At 41.5% G+C, this 25647-nt stretch overlaps 1 protein-coding gene across 2 annotated transcripts; it reads left to right on the forward strand.

Annotated features, from left to right (window-relative positions):
• Window positions 1–842: 842 nt before the first annotated feature.
• HSDL2 (hydroxysteroid dehydrogenase like 2) lies at window positions 843–19878 on the forward strand. Of its 2 annotated transcripts, none has more exons than XM_040091099.2 (11): window positions 843–942; window positions 3725–3888; window positions 4299–4397; window positions 4552–4666; window positions 10053–10156; window positions 11111–11209; window positions 16232–16426; window positions 16946–17017; window positions 18329–18502; window positions 19002–19130; window positions 19579–19878. In XM_040091099.2, exons 1-11 carry the CDS (start codon window positions 926–928, stop codon window positions 19689–19691), a joined length of 1281 nt encoding a protein of 426 aa, XP_039947033.1. In that variant the 5' UTR covers window positions 843–925; the 3' UTR covers window positions 19692–19878. The 2 variants fall into 2 exon arrangements, with proteins under 2 accessions (XP_039947033.1, XP_039947034.1); XM_040091100.2 differs by having other exon boundaries at window positions 18341–18502.
• The last annotated feature ends 5769 nt before the right edge of the window (window positions 19879–25647 follow it).

Genomic DNA, 25647 nt, shown 5'->3' on the forward strand with positions numbered 1-25647 from the left:
AGGGTTGACCCCACAGTTATTGTGAAATAAGAGAGGTACCAGGGGAGAGGATGGAGGATTGGTATGGCTGGGTGAACAAAGACAGAGGATCCTACTGCAGGCTTTCTAATAAACAGGGAATCACAGAATCATTAGTGTTGGAAGAGACCTTTGGAAATTATCTACTCTAACCACCCTGTCAAGGCACAGTGACCTAGAACAGATGACACAGCCTCCCTGGGCAGCCTGTTCCAATGCTCTGCCACCCTCAACATAAAGGAGCTCTTCGTCATGTTTCAGTGGAATTCTTGTGGTTTAATTTATGGCCACTATTCATTATTCTGTCTCTGGACACCACTGAAAAGAGTCTTGGAATCCACCTTAGATATATTTATATGCATTAAGGAGATCCCCTCTCAGTCATCTCTGGACTGAACAGGCCCAGCTCCCTCAGAAGAGAAATGCTCCAGGCCCCAAAACATCTTTGTGCTCATCCACTTAATTGACTCCAGTAGCTCCTTGTCTCTCTTGTCCTGAGGAGCCCCGAACTGGACACAGCACTCCAGAAGATGAGATGGAGGCAAAGCTCCAGTGATTTGAGTACAATTGGCAAGAGACTAAAGCAAAATTTAACACACACGGCGGAAAGTGAAAGGACGCGGAAAGCATTCCAGTTCGACCCTTCATCCCGCACAAGCCTTTCTCCAGTCTCAGGTTAGCTCGCATGCCCCGAGCGCGCCAACACCGCGGTGCCGACAGCCGCCGAACAGAGCGGCAGGGCGCACCGGGGAGACCCCCGGCCCCAGCCGCGGCCCCGGCCCCGCCCCGAGCGGCCGCGGCGGCTGCGCAGCGGAGAGGCCCCGGCCCCGGCCCCGGCCCTGGCCCTGCCCCGGTTCGGCCCCGGCCCTGCCCCGGTTCGGCCCCGTCTCTGCCGCCCCGCGCCGCCATGCTGCCCAACACTGGGTAAGGTGCCCCCGCCGCGCCGGGACGGGCCTGCGCCGCCGCCCAAGGGCTCTCGGGGCGAGCGGGCTGTGGCCGGTGGCCGCCGGGGCGTTCGCTGGACACCCCCGAGCGCGGTCGCCCTGCGGGGCTTGCGGGACTCGCAGCCGGCCGAGGGCGAGGGGTTGTAGCGGAGGACACCCTACACGGGGTTGGCCGAGGGGCCCCGGGCAGCACCAGAGCCCCGGGACGAGCAGTTCGGGTCGTACAGGGGACTCGAACGGTGCGTTTTCAAAGGGAAACAGTTATTGGAGGAGTTTAATGTGAATTAGGCAGCGTATCAGTAATTTCATATGGGACATTTATATTAAAGTATAATTACTTGTTATTACTACTACTATTGTTGTTATTGGTACTTTTGTTATTATCGTTATTACTGTTGTTATTGTTGTATAGTATTATAGTCTCCTGCTGCTGTCTTACCTGACAGTCAAATTTTCTTCTTGTATAGGATCTTAATTTAGAGGTGTTTTCTGCCTTTTGGCTTTTCAGAGGCCAACTCTGCTAACAGCTGAGAAGAGATTGTTTTTTCCTGTGTGTTATACACAGTTTTATTAAATTTATAACAAATGTGTAAACTGTTAAAAGTGTCCCTGATGTGACCCGAAGGTCTCTATTGGTAGTCATCTGTGGTGGGAAAGGAACCAATCTTAATGTTTTTCAAGATTGTAGGGCACAGATATTTTCTGTCTTATTAGCATAATTCAACTCTCATGGAAGTGATGCAGATGTGACCTTCACAGTACAGGTCTTAAGAAATTTTAGGTAGGCACATATGCTTTATAAACTTTAAACTATTGGTCTACTAAGTGAATTAAGAAATAAATCCTTAGTCTTGGAAATATGACTAACTAACCACCACCCTCTGAGCCTGACCAACCAACCAGTTTTCTTACCTGTCAGGTTGCACATGCATCCAGATCATAGCATCATGTCTTAAATACAAAGCAAAAATATTATGACAGTGTTGAAAGACTTGCATTCACCTACTCCATTGGGTAAAGGGCCTGCTTTTCCTACTAGTGTAGCAGAAGTCTCTGACCTTTTGATGCCCTTCACAAGCTTCTGCTGCAGGTGAACTTTGGTTTTCCTGACACCACCCCAACATGCCCTGGAAATGTTTCTAATTCCTTCTTTGTGGCCTGCTGTTGCATTAACTCCCTGTACGACACTTGCCTTGGGAGCTGAGTCACAAGTTCCCTTCTTAGCCCTGCTGGTCTCCAGATAACACCTTCTTGTCTTCCTGAGTAGACCACTCTAGCCCCAGGCAGGGCTTAAAGCCCTATCAGATCTTCTCTCCTCTTTTCTCCTCCAGAACTGTCTCCTGCTGGACTCCATTTACCCATGACTCAGGTGAATTCTGCTGACCTCATACTGGTTGGTTGAAGGTAGAAACTAGATTTTGGCCTTACTTCACTGACTTTTATGCTTTGACTATGTATTCCAGTGTTGAACTTTCCTCACTGTGCCTGTGACTGAACTCATGGCAGTAGTTTTTTGTGGTTCACTGTATTGTTTAGATATTTTTCTTCCGGTCCCTTTCTAAGATTCTTTTAAAAATAATATGTGGATAAAAAGCTGTTTGAAATGGCACCTTCAGGTTATGGTTGACTTTTTGAGATCCTGTAGATGCCTAGCCTTGCCTCTTCAGGGGAAGAGGCATCTCCCTCTTTCTGCTCCATTCCAATTTTCTGCCTTTGGAAAGCAAACATCCTCCCAGAGACCATTTAGGAGATGGATGTGCTCAGATTAGAGGGGGGAAAAACACATCTGAAACCAGAGGAGAAACAATATCAAGTTTGTCCCAGTCTGAAAGGAAAATTAATGGAGCTTGGAGTGTAACCTTTTGTAACATTTGTGATGAGAGCAAAAGATAAAGTTACTGTTGCACATATGTTACAGGAATTCTTCAACTGAGGTTAAAAACCTAAACCTCTTGGGCTATGCTACAGTGTTACATAAAGCAACATGACCTTTATGCAGAAGAGTGAAACACACCTTCATATGGAAAACGTGTTACCTAACAAGATTTTATCATTGAATATGTTTGTGGAGTTTATATTTCTCTATTCAAAAATTCAGTGATATTATGTTAGCCAGACATCCTTCTTAAGCTTTAAAACTTACTAGTTTCTCTAAGTTGATTGGACCTGTCTGTTCGGAGGACCCATTGGGCTACACACATTTAATGGGAAGCTGTTGAGTGTAGAAGATTTAAGAGAAAAATTGCTATTTCTGAAATTAAAGCTTTTGGCATTTGCATATGGCATTGGGGTTCCAGACTTGGTACTTAATACCTTATTGAGACATTACTTTTTTGTGTTTAGAGCACTGTGATTAATAGATTACAGAGATCTGTTTAGGTGTATCGTCTTGTTGGAAGCTGGCATTTTGTTTTTACAAATTACTCCTTTCCCATTGTTGCAGAACATAGCAGCTCTGTTGTAAAACAGTGTGTTGGATCTTTTTACAGAAAGGTAGATATGTAACTGGGTAGCCTGTATGACCCTCTTTATAGTGTTTACAAACTTGGGGTGTAGTCTTACATCAGTGGTACTTTTCTGTAGCTATGGCTGTCTCTTTTGTGTTCCATGGGCTGTTTTCTTAGTAAAAGGATGAAGACATTTATCTGGTTGGGAGACTGCGCTAATTACACTTGCCCTTAGAGTCTGATAAAAGTCAAATGATTAACAGCTTCTGCTTTATTCTCCTCTTCTTTACCATCCACTTCCCCCTTCACATTTAGGAAACTGGCAGGATGCACTCTCTTCATCACAGGCGCAAGCCGGGGCATTGGCAAGGCCATTGCTTTGAAAGCTGCCAAGGATGGTGCCAACATTGTGATAGCTGCCAAGACAGCTGAGCCCCATCCTACTCTTCCAGGGACTATCTACACTGCTGCAGAGGAAAGTAAGTTGTAACAAAGAAAGGTGCTGGGCTGGGTGTATACCCTTGTTTAATTACCGCACCTGAGTGGAAAAATGCATAGACTCTTAGTTCCAGTTCACCTTTGCTAAAATAAGCTTAGTGCTTCTCTTTCCTCGCACGAATGCTGTAATGTTGCTGTAATTAAGATGGGTGTGTGTATATAAATGTAAAAACGCTGTGCTACTTGAGATGTATGAAATAAACATTCGCAGTGTTAAGATTTGGTTTTGGCTTCCCTGTTCCTCATACAACGTGTTAAAAGGTCATAATTTAAGCGTGTGATTTTCAGTGCATTTTGAAGAATGTCATTACCCAAGAGATTCTCTGAAGGTTCATATTAGTTGTCCCATCCGAGAGCAAATTTTGAAATGTTTAATTTTTTAATTGTGCAGTTGAAGCAGCTGGAGGAAAGGCTTTGCCATGCATTGTTAATGTGAGGGAAGAGCAGCAAATCATTAATGCTGTGGAGAAAGCTGTGAAGACTTTTGGAGGTAAGTTAAGGTGTGGGAGAAGGCAGGCATTAACAGGCCGGATTATTCAAACAAAAAGAAAAAAGAACCGCTTCCCTTACTCATTCTTTTTTTTTTTTTTTTTTTTTTTTTTTCCTTTAAATGCTAATGTGAAATGGCTTACTTTAAAAACCAGGGATTGATATTTTGGTGAATAATGCAAGCGCCATCTCTTTGACGGGCACTTTGGAAACAGCAACGAAGAAGGTCAATCTTATGATGGATGTCAATGTACGAGGAACCTATCTTACGTAAGTGCTGAGAGAAGAAAGCTAAGCAATTGTAGCAGAATGTATGATGTTATTTCAGTTTTTATGAGAAATTCTGTAGCTGTCTTGCTGCCCTAGAATTTGAGTGCAGATACTCTGCATATGCTCACAGGAAATTGCTCAGTTGTTGGTCAACTGGTTTGAATTAATCTTTCCAAGAATTATTTGCAAGTTGGAGTAAACAGAAACATTATTACTGCAGTCATTAAACATTCACAAGTCCCTTAATGCATGTAGGAAGAAAAAAGTCATTTGCTTCAAATGAAGCTCCAGCTTGGCTTTGTTAATTGCTGATGCTCTTTCATTTCAAGCGAAACGACTAGATTTTTGCCTACATCAAGTCAATATCCTACTTGTCAGTTTTCTTCTCATGAGCTTCTTTCTTATCTTTAGAAACATTGTATAATTCACAATACTTTAAAAAGAAATGTTAAAGATGTAACTTAATGATACAAAATGTTCTCCACTTACTTTCAGCTTATCAATTCTATTATTTATTTAAATGAACATACCAAGGTTTGATTTCACAGTTCCCAGGGTCCTTATTTTGCACATTTTTGGAGGTGGGTTTGATAGGTTGAATAGTTGTTACATTTACAGGATGTCATTTAAAGCACTGTCTTAAAAATGAAGACTTTGATTTTCACAGAGTTTATAAAAAAGCATGTGGGATAATGGAGATTCTCTACATTCAGATATTGCTTGGTATGATCAGAAAGTCTTCTGTCAAAGTACTACCAGAAAATTATAGAATAGTTTGGGTTAGAAGGCACCTTTAAAGGTCATCTCGTCCAGTTCTCCAATCTGGAATAGATTGATTGTCATTCTCCTTTGTGTAGATCAGTCTGGTTGCCAGCTCTTTGTAAATCGCTGAATGGATTCAACTGTATTGCTGTGGCAAGTTCCATCTTCACTACCTCCTCACTACCCAATGGCAACAGTGATTTTCTTGATGTTATATCTAGCTATTCCAAATTAATGGGGAATTCTTAAAGTGTATATTTGGTCCTATTCTGCCTTAAAAAAATTAAAAATCAGGTTCTGAGTGTGTAGTGGTTTCACGTTCGCCAAATTTTAGTTGCCAAATTTAGTGTAGTGGTCCTTGTGTTTATTCTTTTTCTGTGGGAGAGAGATTAAGAGAAAAGCAAAGCAGGCTTAAGCTTAAAAATGAACAGATAGTTTTATTAACACAGTAAAAGAATGGAAAAAGAAAGCTGGGGAAAAAAACTAGAAGGAAACTCTAAAAATACTCTTTACTCCCCTTACAAACTGTTTACTTTCTTACAAAACAACATAAAGAGACAAATCTTGTAATATTCAGTCAGTTTCACCATTTAAAAATAGTCTTTCATTAAACTTTAGGAGCTGAATCCCTCTTAGAGTCATGGATCCCACTGACAACCTAGAACAGTTCTCTTGTGGGTTTAACTGTCACAAAAACATCTGCCCGGGGAAACCTGCCTTTGTGACCCCTTCCATTAGCAGTTTCCCAAGCTGCTTATGGGTCATGGGTCTTAGACTTTTGCATACTGGGGTGTCAACTTTTAAAGATAAATAACTCAAAGGCAAAGGATTCTTCTTCTCAAGGCACAGAGATGTCTTCTCACTTCTTCACTAGCACAGATGACTTCTCGTCTATCTCTGTTCAAGCATCTTATGAGATTAATATCACTTAGTCCATCACAAACACTTTTGCTCAAATCCACACACAAATCATCCCCCCAAATGAGTATCTTTCCCGTGATTTAAAGGGATAATCTACATATAGAGTTCATTTCCATGGCTCAATAAGAATGGAATGACAAACTCCTCAACCTCCTGTCCCAACAGTCTTTCCACTCTCGCTCCACCGACTTCATTCTGTTTCTTCTCTCTGTTCACTCTGTCCCTTTCTTTTCTCTCTCAGGGAAGGGTTAGGCCTTGGCAGCTTCATATTGCCAGGAAAGGGTTAAATCTGCCCAGAGTCTTTCTCTCTCTCGATGCAGTTCATGGTGTTAAGATTTTCAAGGCTGCCCTGCTGAGGGGGCTGAGAACTCACGCTGAAAGATCAGAGATCAGAGCACCCGGGCAGTGCATAATCAAAAAAAACCCAGGCAGGATCATAAATGCCATTTTTGCTCACCCCTCAGTGTAAATCGGGGCGGGTCCTGGCCCAGCCAGGCCCGTAGCTGGTATCAGGGGCCCGGCCGGCAGAGCCTGCCCGGCCCCCCGTGCTGGCAGCAGATGGGGCCGGAGGCACAGCCCAGCCGAGGTGGCAGGGCCCGGCCAACCCCCAGCTGCCGTACGATATTACCTTTCTCTCTCTCTGGCCAAAAAGGGAAATCAAGGGATTTTATGTGTGTACTCCCAGAGTCACAACAGACATTTTCAGTGGTCTACCTAGGTGCCAATATTCCACCTAACCTTCTGATAGGTCCCTGTCCTTTCTAAAGTAATTCCCAGGTCCTGACACAGAAATACATTCTACATTTCTCTATAACTAGAAACAAAACTGCCAACTCATGACGGAGTGCAAGTGCAAGAGCATAAGAAAAATCAGTGCCTCTCAAGGGAATGGTCTTTGTCACTGCTTTTGTAATTCTCAATTGAGAAAACGTAGTGAAGCGTTTTTGTACTTTCTACTCCTTGCTTTGTATGTTGATTCTGATTGTAATTTGTAGAGACCTACTTTCAGTTTAATTTTCAGAAAATTACAATAGTTTTAAAAAAGTGTGGATTTTTTGCCTGTGTAGAGGTGGTGCTAGGGCACATGCCCCATCTTACAGAGTATACCTGTTGACATAGAATCACGGAATTGTTGAAACGTGGAGTAGATTGGGCTGGAAGAGACCTTAAAATATTGTCTACTTCCAAGCCCCCACTATGAGCAGAGACATCTTCCATAGACCAAGTTGCTCAGAGCCCATCCAGCCTGACTTCGAACACTTCAGTGGGTGGAGAATCTACAATTACTTACGCAATCTGTTCCAGTGCCTTAACGCTTTCAGAGTAAAGAATTTCTTCCTAATACCTAATCTCAACCTACTTGCTGTCTGTCGTAGGATCACCTCCTGATTCTAGGAGGATCTGTTCCATGACCTTTCCAGGCACGGAGGTGAGGCTGACAGGTTCGTAGTTCCCACGGTTCTCCTGTCCACCCTTTTTAAACACCAGTATGTTTCTCTTTTTCCAGACACCTGGGTCTTCACCCAGTTCCACAGTTTTTCATATATGGAAAGTGGCTTGGCAACTGCAGCAACCTCAGGTCTGTGAGATGTATGTCATCAGGCCCCATGGACTTATGTATGTTCAGGCTCCTCAGATGGTCAGAAACCTGATCTTCACTTAAAGTGGGAAGCACTTTGCTCCCCCAATCTCCATCCTGCTGTCCATGCACTTAAGAGGTGTGGGAAAAGAAGTTGCCATTGAAGACTGCGGCAGAAAAAGTTGTGTAGTCCCTTCATCAGTTGTTACTATTTTCCCAGCCTTGTTTATTCCAGGTTGTGTGTGTATACACTTTCTTTGCTTTCCTTTTCTGACTGACAAATCTGTAGAAGCCCTTCTTGTTATTCTTTGCATCCCTTGTAAAGTTCAGCTTCACTTTGGCTTTCCTCACCCCAAACCTACAGAACTCTGTGCCCATATATTCTTCCTAGGATACTTCTCCCTGCTTCCACTGGATGTGCATTTGTTTCTTGTGCTTTAGTTTGACCAGCAGCTCTTGTAGTCATCCATGCCAGTCTCTTGCCTTCCTTGCCAATTTCTTGTGCCATTGGATCACTAGCTCTTGTGCTTTATGGAAGGTGTCCTTAAAGATCTGCCAGTTCTGTTCTGCTCTCTTCTTTTTGAGGGTAGCGTTGCAAGGGTTCCTATTGACTAACTCCTTGAAGAACTGGAATTTTGCTCTTCTGAAGCTCAGGGCCCTGACTTTGCTCTTTGCCTGACCCACTTCCCTCCAGACTGTGAACTCCATCAGTGCATGATCACTGCAGCTCAGGCTGTCCCCCATCATGAGGCCCCTGATTAGCTGATTGGTTGATTAGCTCACTTAGGTTTATGACCATCAGGTCCAGTATGGCTTCCCTTCTGATAGGCTTATTACCCAGATTAAAGATATAAGCTCCACACATTCCAGGAATCTCCTGGATTGTTACAGTTCACTCTGCTGCTTTTCCAGCAGACACTGGGGTGGCTGAAGTCTCCCAGGAGGACAGGAACCTGTGAGTGTGATCCTTCCTGTAGCTGTGACAAGAAGGTCTCTCAATAAGCTAGCCTTGGTCAGGGAGCTGTAGTGACACCATCCACAAGGTTCCCTCTGTTGCCTCAGTCTCTGTGTCTTACACACAGGCTTTTACCTGCTCATTGTTGTTCTTTGGTTCACAGGTTGTTCTTCAGAGATGGCTCATCACACTCAATCCATTTCTTGATTTAGAGGGCAACCCCTCCATCTCTCCTTTCTCCCCTGTCTCTTCTGAACAGGCTGTAGCCATCAATGGCTGCAGTCGAGTCAGGGGATTTATCCCACCAGGCTTCAGTAATGGCAACTAAGTTTCTTTGTTCCTGTGCAATAGGAACTTGAGGCATCTGTTAGTGAACCTGCCTCAGCTGGAAAAGAGTTGAGATCCCAAGACAGTTAAGGAGGTGGTGAATTATTTACCTTACTACTATGGTGCTTTTGCTATTGAAGGTTAAAGTTGTTTCCTTTGTGGCTGAGAGTATGCATGGGTCCTTTTGGAATATGTGAGCAGCTGGTCACTAGTGGGGTGATGTTTTCACCCTGTGAAGCTTGATCAAAAATTCTCAAGCAGAGATCAAATATAAGCAAGTGAAGTCAAAAGATAGTTTCTGTAAAGTAAAAGTTCCAATTTACAGAGATGTGTAAATTCAAAGTAGAATTCTCTTAGAAGATAATAGGTTCTCAGTTTTCTTTGGAATATTTGTAATAGCATTCTGTTATGCAGTATTATTTCTTCAACATGATTTTAAAGAAATAGGTATGGGATCAGAAGAGAATGTTTTTATGACAAAATGTTGCCCTGCACTCTTAACTTCAGTTGTTGCCTTAGAGCGTTTTGTTGCCTCTACCAGAACTATTACAAGGAGATTATGACTTCTGACTGTCTGGAAAATTAGCATTAGTCAAAGCTGATGATGACTAATTGGAGAATGTGGTCCAATTCGTAGGAACAAATACTAGGCCTGAGATAAGTTAACTGTGACAGATTTTTTTTTTTTTTTGTCATTCTTTACATCAGTTAAACACTTGATACGAGACGAGGCTTTGTCTTGGGCTGTTGTGAAAATACTCATCTACTAGTATTGTTTTTACTGTAATTATAGGTATTCCATAAAATAAGAGGTGACTGAGACGTTTGAATCTATCTTCCAGGTCTAAAGCATGCCTTCCCTACTTGAGGAAGAGTAAGAACCCCCATATCTTGAACCTTAGCCCACCTATGAATTTGAATCCCATGTGGTTCAAAAATCATTGTGGTGAGTAGCATTCAGAGCCTTTGTTGCTATTTTGTGAGAAACACATGAAATGTGCAGTAGCACCAGTGCAGAATGCCAAGTCTTGTGTCTTTAGCACTACATAAAACTGCCAGTAATGGTTCCTCAAAGCATTTTGTACCTGACCTATAAGATACTGTTTCATAGGAAAATGTAGGGCAGGTTTCAAGGTATGGTCTATCCTTTTTGTTTTCAGGGTAAGCCTGTGCTTTTCTATGGGGATTGTTAGGATTATATATTTTCTGTTTCAAGTAGAGATTGAAACGCAAAATTAATTTTTTTACTGATTCAGCTTCATGGGTTTTTTTATTATGGATAGAGATTGATGTTGTCTTTTAATATGGTGATTATTTTGCAGTGGAAAAAGAACTCCATGTTATTTTGAAGTTAGTGTTGCTCATTTTAAAACCGTATTTTTTAAAACTTTGCATTTTGGACGCTTGTCACATTAAACTCCAGCAAGTTCCAGTTCTTTCACCAAGAAAGTTACCCTTCTCAAAGCAGATAGGTGACAAGGATAGAGGCTTTTTTTGTCCTCTTTTTTTTTTTTTTTTTTTTTTTTCTTTCTATAGGATACTAGTTTGGTCCTCAACAGCTAGTATGCCTTAGGCATCTTAAAAAAAATTGATCACTCTTTTCAATGTGCTGAGTATAAAAAGCATGACTAAATCACCATACAGCTAGGTTTCAGCTTTATTTTTGGCAGAACATGCGTAGTTTTTATTTTGTTCGCAATCAAAAGATGACAGAGTACAGTTTGTATCTGATGGATACAGATACAGGTAGAAGGGAGAGATTTTGACTATAGGAAAGTTTTTTTTCTGAAAGCCCTGAATTTTCCCTGCCAACCAATTATCTATTTTATCTTCCTTTCATAATTAAAATTAGATTTTACATAGAGTGTAAACTTACTTGTTTTTTCACTCCTTGTCTTAGCTTATACCATTTCTAAGTATGGGATGTCCATGTGTGTCTTGGGAATGGCAGAAGAATTTAGAGGAGAAGTTGCTGTCAATGCTTTATGGCCTAAAACAGGTAATTTTTTTCCTTTATATTACTGAAATACTGACTTCCTGTATTTTGTCTGCTAAAGCTTGTTTTATTTGACACTGAATATACTTAAGACTTCCTCTGGAATAGATTCAAGTGACTGAGCTGTTATTTTATATATTATTTGGTCATCCTGCATGGGTTCTGATTTTCATTGCTAGTTCTCACTAGACTATTGCCACTTCGATCTAAACTCATCTTCAGCTAGTTTGAAACCACTTGGTTGAAGTGTGTGTGTAATGTTTGGCTTTTGTGTGCTTTTCCTGATGCACCCAGTGTTTTGGTTTGGACAGAATCACAAAAATAATTGTGTGCTTTAATGAGTGGGTATTAAACACCTGTGTATATAGTACTATTTAGAATTCCTTGCTAGTTAAACTGTGAGAGCTTACTGACAAAATAGATACCTTTGTACACACAGAAATAATTTTTTAAAAGCCTATTCCTAGAAGTTTTGGCACAGTGCAATTCTGTGAAGAATTGTTCACAGAACCATCTGATTGCAAATTACAGGAAATTAAAGAGCTCTCCAGAAGAAAAATAGCTCAATGTTCCCATACTGTATTAGCTTCCATTTGTTTTCTGTGGGTCAATGAGGATAAGGGTTGCTGTTTGAGGTTTGGCCAGCTGTTAGCCAAGGAGGCCAGTGTCTTTCCCCCAAATGTATCTATGGGCAGAAATTATGCTGGCTGTTAAACTCAATACCAGACAGAGGGTAATCCTGCCCTTTAGTGGTGTAAGCCCAGTCATTGTGAAAAAAAAAATTACAACAGTGTTTATTTCCTTAATAAGTGCAAGGAAGGAAGAAGGAGGAGGAGATAAAAATATGAACCAAGATCCTCTTCTGAGGATGGTGCTGCAGTTTAAGAGTTGTTTGTACACAGGCACTTTTCAATGTTTCCCTGTTAGGAATTGCAAGCCCCTTTTAACCTTTAGTGGGAACTGGAACTCTCTGATCTACTTTCTCTAAAATGAGAAATATAAGGAAAACCTAACTATTTCAGAAAAAATCAGCCAGATTTCTCAGCTTGAATACAGTAGGTGATCATCAGTTGAACAGTTAAGTTGGTATGTCTGACAGACTTGGTCCATTTTCATTGGTCTGGATGCTTGCATCTTAAATGCTTCCAGTAAATGGATGCCTCATAGTTCTGCTCACTCTGTGAGTTCTACCCCCAGAAATATTTTGAAAAGGGATTGACTTCTGAAATTATAATTGTATTGTTCATGATAATTATATCATCACAAAACCTCTACATTTTTGAAGACAATAAAGTCTTAATCTGTGATGTACTGAAGACAACTACATGCGTAACTTAAGGATATGGATTGCCTCGTGACAGAGTCAAAGTTTGCCTTTCAGATTTCAAGTCTGGGTTGGGTTTATTTTTGGGTTTTGTTTTTTGTTTGTTTGGTTGGGGGTTTTTTTTTTTGTTTGGGGTTTTTCATTGTTTGTTTTTGGGGGGGTGTTTTTTTGAGTTTTGTGGGGTTTGTTTGTTTGTTTGTGGGGTTTTTTTGTTTGTTTCCACATACTTGCTTCTTGAGTGCCCCAGGAAAACCTCAAAAAAATTTCAGTGGCGATTTTCCAGTATCTATGTCATCTAGAATAGAACAATGAAAACTGATTATTTGTCTTTAGCTCCCTAGATCCCTACATCTCACCCACCTCTTCTGTCTTGTCTTTGAAATGTCACTGCTGAATGGCTAAATATCTCCTCAGAATTCAGTAGGTGGGAGTGACTTGGTTTCTCATTAACAGAGGTGACATTTTACTTGCCATCATATGGTGTTCGGTCATTGACTGATTTAACAATATATATTGCCTATGAGAGTAAAGAGCATAAGTAAAGAGTATAAGATACACTAAGAGATAGTAAAGAGTATCTCATTCAGATAGAGAGACATGGTATGAAACTGCAGACAACCAATTTGACTTATTTTTTCATGAAAAGGGTAAGAGTACCTGTGTCTTGTAAGAGCGCATATTGATATGCTGCATAGACACATTATGTGGATCCTCCACAGCTTTCTTATTCTGGATGTGCTGGAAAAAACACTACTATTGCGGAAATGAGTCAGTGGCTTTATGGGTCCTGTTAAAAGCTAAAGCATTTTTTTCTGCAGTGACCAGCTGGTTATCCTAGGTATTTATTTTGCAATGTGGTTGTTTTCCCGTACCCATCTGAATAATCTGACCTCCTGTTTTTTCATGGCAAGGGAAAACCTGTGAGAATTTCTCCATTCTTTCCACAATGGAAATTTTTTCAGAGGCTAACTTTATAAGCAGAAGTTACATGAAGTCTTATGTCTCATAGTTGAATACATTATTTCTTTCTAGTTTTGGCCTATGCTGCAACATTCAAAGTATCAGTAGTAGTACCTGTGTCTCAGATGTGGTCTGGAATTAAAGAATGTCTATGATGGTATTAATTGAATTTCTATAAAATCTGACATTCTTAATGGAGGGAAGTGGGATACCCAAACCAAATATAGTTGTATCTTTCTCTTGAGCATTACATTTCCACTGTGACCTTGGTAACATACCCATATCTGCTAAAGTAAGAGAAGAACACTGCTGCTACTGGTTACAGAGTGCAGCTAATACTTGTTCTCCACAGGATCCTGCAGAACATGAGGTTTGGAAGTGCAGGAAGATTTAATTTACACATGAAAACAGTATATATTCTAATAAATGCTTTTTAAAATGAAGATTTCTCTGTGTGAGATGCTGCAAAGAAATTTAAAAAAAAATACTTTTTCTAAAATCAAAGGTATACAAGCAGAGCTTTTTATTTGCAGAAGTCATGCCTGCTCATTCAGTGATGCCTTTATGAAAACTGATGTGACATCAAGTGCAAAAGAAGATCATAATATGTGAATTCTCCAGTACAAAAAAAATGTGCTTTTGAAAGGTTTATCTTCCAAAAGTGAGAAAGTTAGCTTCTTTATTGTGATCATCTAGAGAGGCAATGTTACAGGCTTCCAGGGTATCTGAAACACAGTTGCCAAGTTCCTAATTTAGAAGCCCACTATCATCTCATACAAATGTGTTTACCCTTAGTGTTAGTATGGATGCCAGCCAGGATCGGTTCCTCAGTCTGATTCTTTAAACACACAAAGATATGTTGGTAATAAGATGCTGGAGTTCTCCATTTATCTAAAAGTGAAAAAGGATATATGTCAAAAGGGCAAGGTGCAATCCCATCACAAAGAGTGCAGAGGAATAATAGCAGCGTCCTGGGACAGAACTGGAAGTCTACTGATGTGCATTAGAGGCAAACCTGCATCACTTTATATGAAATGAATGTAATAATGTGCAGCTAGACTACGAGGCAGTACTGTTTGAAACCTCCTTGCTTTAGTCTATGCAGATGGGGTGACTGTGCTCAGAAGAATAATAGTTAACACTAACAGAGAAGTGACATACCTGTGGGCCAGGAAAAGCAAGCAGCTTAATGAATCCTCAGAATAAATATATTTAAGTCAACAGAAATTGATAAATTTCATCATAGTATTTGACAGAAATATTCTCTGAACTGTTGGTAGCTACCAAAAAAAAAAAAAAAAAAAAAAAAAAAAAAAAAAAAAAAAAAAAAAAAAAAAAAAAAAAAAAAAAAAAAATCTTTCCGAGCAGAAGACCACAAAAAGGCAAATTTATTGACTTTCTTAAAGATGAGAAAAATACCTAGGTAGACCTACATGTATCTATACAATATATCTATTTGCCACTTTATAGCACTGCAATTGACTTGAAAAAGAAAGAACCTGAGGTTGTTTAATAGTAAATGAAAACTAGATACTAATTCTCATCACAGAAGACTAAAGTAATGAAGTCAACAGGGACATTACACACTTCTGCACTCTCTTAGAAAAGACATGGACAGGAGCTCTCAGGCCTGTGCTAAAGACTTTTGTCCTTTTTCCCAGTACCTACTTTGAAAGGCAAATAAATGATCCAGCTCAGATACATGTGTCCTGCACAGTGCCATGTTCTTTTCTTTTCTTTAATTTAATTTAATTTCATTTCATTTCATTTCATTTCATTTCTATTTAAGGAGTGTTGGGATCATTTCTGAATCAAAATTGCTGTTATTTTGTGTGGAATAGAAGCACTGAAAGAAGACAAAAATTTGGTTCATGCACCTGCCTCCCTGATCTTCTGGCCTGATATGTATGAAGGGATTTGTGAATATGTCTTAAAACTTGGGGGTAGAGTGTTGAGTTTTAAACAGCAGATGGGGAAAGCTAATGAAGCAGAACATATGAGGGAAAACCGTAAGATGGCAAATACCAAAAGCTGCAACCAGACAGCCTTTCCATGGAATAGGATGAAAAAAAAATAATGCAATTGCTACTTCAGTTGGGAAGAACATATCACAGACTTATACAGCAACATGCATTAACAATGCTAATAGCTCCCATGGGAGAAACATGAGGAGGACTAGTGGAATGGCACAGAAGTAATCGAATTGCTTAATAAAAGAATCAAAAACCTAGGAGATGTGGATTTTATTCTTAGATCTAACACAGCCTTTCTACGAAATACAGAACAAATATTTTGAGGTTTTGTTATTTAGTTTCTCATTAACTTAGGAAAAACACCTTAGCAAAAGACTAAAAGTAAACATCAAGACTTTCAGTGTGATAATCACCAAAGCTAATTCCTCTTTATAACTGGTGTGTCATACATTCACTTTGAGAAAAACTGTTGTCCTGTTCATTTTTCAAGTCCTGAACAACTGGTGGAAAACTAGTGGGTTGATAAATACATAGAGACATGTGAAAGTCATAAAATGTTCTGACCTTTTTGATTCTTGTGATATTTTCATGTATTTTTACTGTTGCTTGTAAAGAATTATTTGTTCGTTGATAGTATTTCACAGCTTCTGTCTTCCTAGCGTTTCCTTTTGCCTGAAAGGAAAATAAAGTTTGTTTACTTGTGAAAGAAATGAGAATTCCATGTCATCAGTATTAAAGCTTTGTTTTCTTACCCTCCAAACTTTCTAGCCATACATACAGCTGCTATGGATATGCTGGGAGGAGCTGGAATAGAAAAACAGTGCAGGAAAACGGACATCCTGGCAGATGCTGCATATTGCATTTTGACAAAACCAAAAACTTTCACTGGCAACTTCATAATTGATGAAGTTCTGCTGAGAGAAGAAGGAGTTAAGGATTTTGATGTTTATGCAATTGCACCAGGTAAAAGACATCTTTAAAGGTGAGAAGTATGTTCAAGAAGGAGGGAAGGATAAATGGAGAATATTAAAACAGTTTTGTTTCCCAGGGTTCTTAAATTAGTTCATAAAAAATGTTGCTTTGCCTCAGCTTTGAGAAAATGCCTTATTGGAAAGCCCATATGGATCCACAGAGAGTTTAATAATTAAATGCCTATTAAATTAAATTAAATTAAATTAAGAAATTCTGTAATGAAAAGAATACCTGCACTTTAGATGTATATAATACTATTTAACAGCTCATGAGATATATTTTTATGTTTTTCTTCTCTGATGTCCATCATTGCAACATTAGAAGCCTTCTCAGATTTTAAATGAACCGACCTCTAAACATCTTTTTTCATGCTATGGTTTTCCTTTAAATTTACTTTAAATTTATAAACTGAGATACAGTACTACTTGACTGTAGTTTCAAATGAAATGGATTCCTACTGTGTAAATCAAATTTACTTGGATTTATTTTTGTATTTTTCTTCCCTCTTAGGTCAACCTCTGATGCCTGACTTCTTCTTAGATGTTGAAACTGACACTACAGCTGTGAAGCAAGAAAGATACGGTAGGGAAAGCACTGAGTGTACAAGTCCATAATTTTTGTAATTAATTTCATTTCACAATAATGAATGTCCTCAGTTTTTCTTTTTCCCTTATGAATTTGGACTCCACTCAAGCTTTTTAGCAAAAGCCCTTTTTTTTTTATTTGGAGAGTAAAATTTATGGAAGTGACTATGTAGTTAAAACTGAGGGGAAAAATTCACACCTTCTGCAGGATTGTCATGGTGTAAAGCCAGTGCATTTTTTTGAAGAATTCTTTTTTAATCATCTAAATTGTGGTAATAGGGAGCTAAGTATTGCTGGAAAAAGAAATTAGATGGCAAACAGCATTTTTTCAGGAATATCTCCTTTGTGTTGCTCATTTATAGAAAAGAATATGACATGAAGCCTCCATGGCTTCTTACATGAAATATGCACAATTTGCACAATGAAAATAACTCTTAGTTGAAATGTTTGGGGGTTTTTTTGAAAAGTGTTGCTTTTGCTTTTTCAGAATTGTTGTATGCCAAGTTAAACTGGTTTTATAGGAATGTCAAAACAGGGATAAGGCCAGGGCAGAGGAAGCAAACTTGTAAGTGTTTCCTTCTCTTGGAAATACTCCTTGAGCAGTCATGCTAGGACGGTTCTACCATGGACAGGTGGTGTTAATGCCTTGGGCTCCCAGTGCAGGTTATTTTGTAGGGACTCAGAAAACAGACCTAAGTATTTTTTGATACTGAAGACACCTGAGAGATTTCAACAGCATTTTAAGGGCCTGTTCAACTTGATTGGCTTTGTAAACTGCAAAAGCTTTCCTTTATTGTTAAATGTGCACATTCACTGTGGTGAAGTAAACCACTGATCAAAGCAGTAAATTGATTTCCACCTTAGAAGCCTTTGCAGAAGGATCTATGAAAATATGCATATTCTTACAGGATCGAAAAGACAGGAGTATTTTGGGATGAAAGCCATGGCTATTAAAGCTACTGATTTTTTCTTTTTAATGTTGTCAGGAGTAGTGTATGGATTACATTAGAAAACTGTTGTGTGAGCATCTGTAATGAACTGTAAATAGTCAGAATTAGAATTTTACTGTGGTTTTATTTTCACTTTTCTTTTGATCTACCAGGAACTGAAATTTATTGCAGAATTACATTTAGCAGTGTACACCTATTCAGATTTCTGGGTGGAGAAAGCATCCTTTATCAGTATTAATACTGAAACAGTAAAATAATAATTTTTCCTACTTTGAAGCTTAAATATTTTCAAATGGAGTTTTCTGTTTATATTTCTACATTAATTTTTACAGTGGTTGGCATTTGAAATGGAAAAGTAGTCTTTCCCATAGGTGCTGCCCAAAAGAAATTAAGTGGATCCCTGCAGGAAGGAGCAGGATCTTCTGCTGCCGAGCCATCGGGTCCTGTTGCAGAGACATTCCGAGTTATTCAGGGGATAGTGACTGAAGAGTATGTGAGAAGTACTCAGGGTGTCTTTCAGTTTGAGCTATCTGGTAAGACCATGGCTTTGTGCAGCCTTGCCTAGCAAAGGCGCTGGGTGTTTCTAAAGAGAGACCCTTTGGAAGCTGGGCCCGAAGCAGACCGGCTGCTCTTCCGTCCTGTGTGACGCTCCTGCTCCAGGCCCACTGGAGCAGGCGCTGGGAGCTGCTGGCCGTCGTGCCGCAGGAGCCTCTGTCCCGGCACTGCTGCCCCGCGCAGGGCTGGTGTGGCCACAGACGGGGCGCTCTTGGGGGCACGGGACAAGCGCCAGCTGCCACTGGCTGTGAGGGCAAAGCGCAGCCTCTGGGCTCTCCTGCCCACGGCCCCAGCACCTGGTGCTTGGGGCGTCACGGGGTGTGAGAGGTGACTCCTTGCAGAGCATCTTCCAGCATGCGGACCGCCACGGAACCGCTGCAGACGGACACGGCTGTGGCCGTCCGGCGGAGGCAGACAGAGAGGGAGGGCAGAGCACTCGCTCTGCTGCCTTCTCACCTCACTTCACTCTCTGTCCAGGGGATGGTGGAGGCACTTGGTATATTGACCTGAAGACCAAGGGGGGGAGCGCTGGCTTCGGAAAGCCTCCTGTGACAGCTGATGTGGTTATGAGCATGTCAAGCGCCGACTTTGTGAAAATGTTCACAGGTGAGGGACAAAGGCCTTTGTCAAGGGTTGCAGGTAGCGGGGCCCAGAACAGCCTCTGCTGATGGGGCAGTAGAGCGGCTGCTGGCTTGGTGACCTGGGACTGGAGCAGCTTTTTGTGGCTCAAGGGGAAAGTTCAGGCAAGAACTGCGTGGATTTTTCTGCACTCCTGTGTCCTGAGAATAGGAAGAGTGCAAAAAGGTTACACTGCTTTTATTATCCAAGTACTGACACTTTAGCAGCCAGTGTATCTTCAGAAAGAATCCAGTCAATGTGTTGGACTTGTACTCTGCGCATGACTGAGCAGTGTTTCCTAGATGTGCATTGCTTTTACAGGAGGACTTGGTACCAGTATAAATGCTAAGTTTTCACTGTGGTGGCATTATGTTATCCTGTGCAAAGGCTATTTCCAGCTCCTTTGTATTCTGATGGTTCTGTTTCTTCTTTTCAGGTAAATTAAAGCCAACGCTGGCCTTCATGTCTGGAAAATTAAGGATTAAAGGAAACATGTCACTAGCAATAAAGCTCGAGAAGTTGCTTTCACAGCTTGCTTCTAAACTGTGAGGGGATGCCCATATTAGCACAACAGTGGCCTTTCATATATAACTGCAATGCTGTTTTAAATTTTTAGTCCTGGTTTTTCTAATGCACTATAAGAAACATTCATAAAATGTGTGATTTTTATAGAAGAAATAACTCACTCTGATTAAGAAGGTATGCATGATTAAACTAATTCCTTCTCAAGAATATACTTAGGTTCCAGGTGTTTTCTTTATTTCTTCCCCTCTGGATCAATGTTGGGCATCTGAAGTAAGTTTTTTCCCACGCAGCTGATTGTGCACATATCCCATGGAAAAGGTGGATAGAGCAAATGTCACCCTGCAAATCAGTGTTAGAAGTGCTGTGCCAAATTTACTAAGCTAGCTTAGAAGTAGAAGTAATGTAGTCAGTTTAAGAGAGCTTTAATGACTTCTGGTAAATTAATATCTCAAATTTTAATTTTCTTTCATGAGTTTATTACCTACAAATTCTCATGCCTCTGTATTGCACTGAGTTAGGCTGCAAAGCTGTACTGAGTGAGAAGCAGGTTTTCTTGTGCAGAGGTACACTCGCACACATGCATGCTCATGTGCTCTCTCTCTTCCCCTACCCCCCTACATCCTTGCAGCCAGTCATTTCCCTTTCCTTCCCTTTGGCTGGTAAAGATTTAAGCTCACTGGTAAATGATGCATGCCTCCACTTTTTAAGTGCCCAAGTGCACATGTGGGCTGCCACTTCATGTGACAGCCTCTGCAAAGCCAGATGGACCAACCTCTTAAAATGTTTATTCATGGTGGCCAAAAAAACTGCCCAGAATCTGGATCATTCACTCTTCTGAGCAAGCTGAGAAGGTTGCAAGATGTAGGATTTATTTCTTAATTACCTTAGAAGCCCAGAATTTTACAACTTTTTAATTCCTGTGCTTGTTTAAAATTGCTTATGACCTGCATTGAGAAGGTCACATCTGTATTGCTTTCATCGCAGTTCACAGAATCACTGAATGGGTCAGTTTGTAAGGGACCACATTGGGTCATCTGGTCCAGCCTCCCTGCTCAAGCAGCGTTGTCCTAAAACACATTGCACAGAATTGAGTCCAGATGGTTCTTGGATATCTCCAGTGCAGGAATCTCCACAACCTCTTTGGGCAGCCTGTTCCACTGCAGTCAACCACACAGTAAACAAGTTCTTCTTCATATTTGAGTGGAAATTTCTGTTCATCATTTTTGCCCATTGCCTCTTGGCCTTTTGCTTGGTATCACTGAGAAGAGCCTGGATCCATACTCTTGGCACCCTCCTTTCAGATACTTGCAGATATTGGTGAGGGAAAGCAGTTGAATTCTGGTATAAAATTAATTCACTGTTGCCCTGCAGTCTCTGGAATTCTGAAAAACAGTAAGATAGGTTCCTTTCTCACCAGGCACAAGGGCCTGGGGATGCTGAAGGAGGGAGAGAGCGAGGAGGTGGCTTATCCCATGTTGGGCATTATGTCGCATAAGGAAGGGTGGATCTAGCCAGAGGGCAGCGCCAGTAGCCTGTAATGTGACCACTCCCAGTGCAGCCCACACACTAGACTGCACTCAGCATCTGTGCTCAGCTGAGCTACCAGCACGGCTGTCAGCCTGAGGCTCCATGAGGTCTGTGTTCCCTAACTACCTACCAAGTGTCACCAGTCCCAGGGGCTGTGCCCAAAAGCTTCAGGCCCCACTGCTCAGTGTCTGCTTGCTGCCCCCATCGTGGTCACCCCATCTGAGTTGGTCACCACTCAGTCCCTGACTGCTGGACTGCTGACTCCGGATTACTGTCAGTCTGCTCAAATCTGGCAGCTGAAGGATAGCAGAAGTTCTGGCATGCACCAGGACGTGGAAGCAAAGGCTGTACATGGGATGGGAGGGAAAGAAGATCCAGCACTGGAAACAAGATTCCTCTGGAGGACACCAAACATTTCAAGTGATGGTGATATTGCATACATACTGCTGGCTGCTTTTAAGAAGTCCTGTGCTCTGCTCTCTACACTGCAGAAACCCCACGGTCCTTGGCGGGCAGGGGTGAGGACACCCCTGTGCTCTCCCAGATGCCCGTCCCTCCGATGGCGCAGCAGTCACCCGGAGCTAGCTCCTGACCCCGCAGCTACTCTCAGGAGAACGTAGAGCGCCCTTCTCTTTCTGGAGCTGCTCCTTGTATGTCGGCGTTTTGCCTATCGGCCTTTTTACTTGCGCGACGCCGCTGTGCCGCGTTGCAGCGACGCCTGCCCGGCTGTCCCCGCGCTCAGCGCCGTGCCCGCGCCGCCCTGGGCCAGCGGCGCCTCAGGGCCGGCCCTCAGCGGGGCTGCCCCGGCTGCGGCCCGCCGAGGGCGCGGGGACGTGCGGCCGTGCGAGCGGGGCCTGCTGAGCGCTGCCAGCTGCGCCCCGAGCGTCCTGGAGACACCGAGATGATCTTTCAGGCCAGCAATCGGCTCTGAAAACGCCGCATGTCCCCCCGTGGGACGGTACCGACATGCTTGCAGGTTCCTTTGGCCCTGTCCTTCGAGTAGTGTGCAATGTATGTGTTTGCATGCTTCCTCTGAGTCAGTTCTGTTACAAATGGGCCAGGAGACCAGCTCCTTTTTGAAGGCCTTTATTAAGGACAGCTCTTGGTGGGGAGCTCGAGGGGTCATGCACACCGCTGCTGCTTCTAATGGACGACACGAAGGAGGAGGTGATTGAGTTTTGCCACCTGGCAGAACTGGAACTTCCATCCTCACAAGAGTCCCTGGGAAGGCAATGATGGCTCGAAGTCTAGCAGGTGTCCTTCTGGTCAAGAACTACCAGGGTCATGGTGACAACACAAGACTGGCTCTAACTGATGATCTGAGGTTCCGTACCATTTTGCCGGGCTAGAGTTGTTATTTCCAGTCCTCAGTTAGCTGGTGGCTCGTCGTCTCTGGGGGTCTTTTGTGCCAAGTGTACCTTAATTTGCTTATGGATATGGCCTTGGGCGCAGAGTCTCCTGGGAGCAGAGGCGGTGACACTCCACGGAAAGGGAGTACAGGCATAGAGTAGGGAGTAGGGAATCGGGGTACAAACGAGCAAGTTTTTGCTTATGAACTATTAAACTTAGAACAATAACTTTTAGCAGTAACTAAGAGCTCATATCTTAGGAATTTATTTCTTACAAGTTCCAATAACTCTCAGGGGAAAATCTTTGCTACCTGTCTCACACTGTTTAGGAATATCTCTTTGGGAAGCACTAGGTTTTGGCTTCCTCTCATCTCGCCATTGAACTGTCTCTGTACTGTACTATTTTTAGGAAGGAAGAAAAACTTCAGTTACTTCATTTCTTTTCTGAGAGACCTTTTTGTTTATGGTATAAACTTACATAAGCTCATTTAACTGGAAACATTTCTACTAATTTAAGACTATGTACAGGCTTCCAGGTACTCTGGAGACAATGGAAGTCTGTTCAATTCCACTAGCACTACAGGAGCCACTCCAGGGGTAGTACATGTGCTTTTAGTGTCTCACATTAGCCTCTCCACAATGATTGTGGCAGAGGTCGTTCAGTGGCAGGAAATTAAGCTATCAAGTGCCTGGCACAACACTTGTTTGTTCAGTGTCAGGACTTTGAACTGAATTATAGAAGATTGCAGGGGTTTTTTTAGAACTGGAATTTGCAAATGGCAATACACTTCTTCTACCAATGTTTTAAACAGCCAAGCTTCTACCTTCAGAGCATCTTCTTGGGAACAGCTATTTCTATAGACAGCATTGTTTGCTACCGCTCCCTCACAATCTGTTTAACACAGCAAAGTCGCATTTTCGGCTCACAAGGATGAAAGTATCACTGACTTGTACTGCATATTGTAGTTTTATTATATCGCTTACCAAAATGGGAAAAACAAGACAGTTCAATTAATAAGTTACAGTAATTTGTATACTAGCACATTGAATTTACCAGTTCTTCAGGATTCATGGTAGTGTTTCTTTCTAAGATGTCTTTTTAGTAGTGACACAGGCACAGGCAATAGACTAGTTACCATATCAAGCATTTGTATCTGTTCCAACTTAGAGAAACTCCCAAAACTACAGTCCTATTTAGTCTGAATTCAATTTATTTAATAAAAAGAATGATTGAAATTTAGCTTTACTCATTACTCAACTCATCTCTCTTCCCTTCCTTGTGGCCTTATATTGGTTTCACATTTTACACCAGCATTAGAGCACAGCAAGTGCTCTAAGATTGTCTTCTTTTCCCTCTTTTGCCTGTACAACATACTCCAAGCTTTCCTGGAACAGTCCAGGGTATTCGATGAGCCTTAATTTATGTAAGTGTTCAGAACAGAGGGAGAAGTAAAAATCTGCCAGTTCAAGTCTTTTTTAAGCTATCTGATAGGAGATTACCTTTGATCTGGTTATGCACGATCAGGTTAATCACATCAAAGTCTAGCCAAATTAGTCCTGGTTTGTATCATTATCAGCTACTCCTCACTGTCTGTGACCACTAGTGCTCTGCATGTGCATCCACAACATGGCTCTCACAAAGGGGAATAACCTACTTCACAGACAGGCAAATTCAGATTTTGCAGCTCTAAGTGGCACATCACATTGGGCAGAGGCAAAAATATGAGGAGGCTTAGAGAAGGCAGCACAAAGCACCACTATCATGTGCCCCTGCAGTGTTACTCAGGATATTATGAGGACCTTTCCATAATGGAAAGTGCTTTATGCGCTTGGAGAAAGTCATCTGTGGAGTTGTGAAGGTTGTCCAGGAAGCCATGATCTGGGATCTTCTGATCTATACAGAGCAAATGAAGCAAAAGACAGGCACTTAGAGATAGGCTTGATGTTCTCATGTGCCAGGTCTGCACTCCGAGATTTTTCTATTTAAGATCCCTACTCCTCCATGTTTAAGGTGACAGGCAAACTACAAACAGACACACACACATCCCACCAGCCCCCAAAACAAAACAAAACAAAAAACAAACAAACAAAAAAACTCCACTGCCAGCCAAAGCATTCTTAGTGTCTTCCTGTGTTTTCCAACCTACAAGGGTACCTGCAGTTCATCTGTGCTGGTACAAAACTGTGTGATCCTGCTATGAACCAGAATGGGAAATGCAACCAGGCAAATTATGTCTTTTTTCTTCAAGTTAATCCAACTGAACTCTGCAAGTTTGTTAAGAAAAACAAAACACAAAACAACCCTCCCCCCCCCCCAAAACCCAAACAAAAACCCCAAAACAAAACAACAAAAATGCAAACCACAAAAAACCCCACAAAACCGAACAAAACCCAAAACAACAACAAAAACAAACAAACAACAACAACAAAAAAACCCCAACCAAAACCACAAATCCACAAAACACAGCAAAATCTAAGCAAAATAGCAAAACCAAAACAATAGAGAAAGACCGTTATATTTTGTTCCATAAAAATATGAAATAAATAATGGAGCTGGATACCTAAAGCTGGACATACAAGGATCTTTGTGCAGAACAGAAGGTGTACTATGAATGTATATGCCTTCAACACTAATGCTGCTACATTATTTTATGTTACTTTCTCAGTTTGTGGTTCTGATTTATCTGAAGTCAGCAAGGGCTTTACAGCTAGTCATATAAGAATTTACTCAAATGCACAAATCAAACTATTTGGATAAAGCATTTCCATCTTTAGGATTTCCATCTTAGGATGTCCTCTGTCCTTCTAGAAACATCTTCTTGCCACCTGCTGCCCTTGAGAATTTCCTCTGATGTTCAGCTGGGTGTGTTTCTCCCAGAGACTTCTAACCTACAGCAATGCTCATGGTGTCTCACTTAACCAGGCAGCTGACTCAGATATTATGTTACATTGGGATGATTAGTGTCAAGCTCAGTTATTTTTTTCCTCAGAAACAGCTGGCTTAATTGCACATGTCTGGTTATTACTATGCAAACAAAAATGTGGAATGCAAATATCCTGAGTTAGCATAAGGACAGCTAAAACACAGAATCCTATCAGAATTC

The sequence above is a fragment of the Hirundo rustica genome, chromosome Z, assembly GCF_015227805.2.
Source record: "Hirundo rustica isolate bHirRus1 chromosome Z, bHirRus1.pri.v3, whole genome shotgun sequence".
Lineage (NCBI taxonomy): Eukaryota > Metazoa > Chordata > Aves > Passeriformes > Hirundinidae > Hirundo > Hirundo rustica.